Raw genomic sequence first — 1,599 nt, 5'->3', positions numbered from 1 at the left:
AGAGAGAGAGAGAGAGAGAGAGAGAGAGAGAGAGAGAGAGAGAGAAAGCGAGAAAGAGAGAGATATCAAGAGAGAGAAACACAGAGAAAGAGAGATAGCGAGAGAGACAGAGAGCGCGCGCAAGCGAGAGAGAGAGAGAGAGAGAGAGAGCGAGTGAGAGCGAAAGAGAGAGAGAAAGAGAGGGGGCGGGGAGAGAGGGAGCGAGAGAGACAGACAGATAGACAGAGAGAGCGCCAGGCCGGCAGCACAGGCAGGGAATCAGCGTACGTACCCGTTTTGTGAGCTGTGTGTCCATCATAAAGTTATGTACATGTTTCTCGGCTCGCGTCAGCTCCAGTTTCCTTGCTAGGACTGCCACGACCAGCGCAGTACAGCCCGCTCCCTGTAACGAAAGCAAAACGGTAACACGGGGTGGTTACTAGGCTTGTTGGTAAACTAAGGCGCCATTTGCAAATTTATTTATTGTCGCTATAATCAAATATGCCATGGTGTTACAGCGTGTTCAATTCCAGCTTTCTACCATAAAAAGCAGCATAAATTATTAGTGTTTTGCAAGCTGATGTATGCAGTAATATATGCGCTATGAGGTGGGACTATATATATATATCTATCTCTATATCTATCCCTATCTCTATCCCTATCTCTATCTCTATCTCTATCTCTATCTCTATCTCTATCTCTATCTCTATCTCTATCTCTATCTCTATCTCTATCTCTATCTCTATCTCTACCTCTATCTCTATCTCTATCTCTATCTCTATCTCTATCTCTTATCTCTATTATGAGCTCTTGACTATATTTCGCTATATTTTTTTCAGATTGATCGTTTTGGAGCAATGATTTAAAAACAAATTATTTATCACGGTCGCGTTGTAAAAAAATCCCCCACCGCTAAAAACTCGTGTTATCTCTCAGCACAGTGTCTGTCTACAAGACAAATGATGTTTATTTTTGCTCTAGCGATTGATATATTGAAAAAAGTTACAAGTATTCCTTCATTGGTAATTCTGTCAGATTGTAACTCTAGTTAGCACCAGAAACCGTCTGTCACAGAAGGGGGTAACAACTCACTTGCGAAAGACCAACGGGATCCGATTTTATATTCAACTTAGGTTTTTAACACATCGTTCACAGATCGGTTTCCAAAGAATTACTTGTATGTTTTTCCAGGCGATGGGTGGAGGAGGGGCTGTGCCACCACTATCACATGAGGTAACGTTCCTGCAGTGAATAAGACTGAGTAAATGTCTGTTGAGTATGAGGATGAGTATGAGTCTAATTTCATCGCAATATTCTATACTCCGACCACGATGCGTCTCCTACAGGTAGAACAGTACAGGTATGTAATGCAGGTATATTACAGGTGCGTTCATTGACTCCACGTTGATTAGCGAGCCGATAGCACATGTTGACGGATTGCAGTCCAATTCAAACGCGGCGACTGCTCGCCGCTTTCATCTCTGTCTGCGACAGCTATCCTTGTGTCCATGATGATGCCACCCTAATGACTGACTGATAATGATGCTACACTGCTGACTGATAATGCTGCTGCTGCCCTGCTGACTGATAATGCTGCTGCTGCCCTGCTGACTGATAATG

At 43.5% G+C, this 1,599-nt stretch overlaps 1 protein-coding gene across 1 annotated transcript in view; it reads right to left on the bottom strand.

Moving 5' to 3' along the window:
* LOC106806477 (small conductance calcium-activated potassium channel protein-like) overlaps positions 1–1,599 on the bottom strand; it is a 15,642-nt gene that overhangs the window by 7,668 nt on the left and 6,375 nt on the right. The window contains exon 2 of the mRNA XM_014808430.1: positions 272–382. Within this exon, the coding sequence (XP_014663916.1) occupies positions 272–382 (111 nt within the window). The remainder of the gene's footprint in view (positions 1–271; positions 383–1,599) is intronic.

This window comes from Priapulus caudatus, unplaced genomic scaffold (genome assembly GCF_000485595.1).
Source record: "Priapulus caudatus unplaced genomic scaffold, Priapulus_caudatus-5.0.1 Scaffold163, whole genome shotgun sequence".
NCBI lineage: Eukaryota > Metazoa > Priapulida > Priapulimorpha > Priapulimorphida > Priapulidae > Priapulus > Priapulus caudatus.
This window is presented reverse-complemented; position numbering and strand designations above follow the sequence as displayed.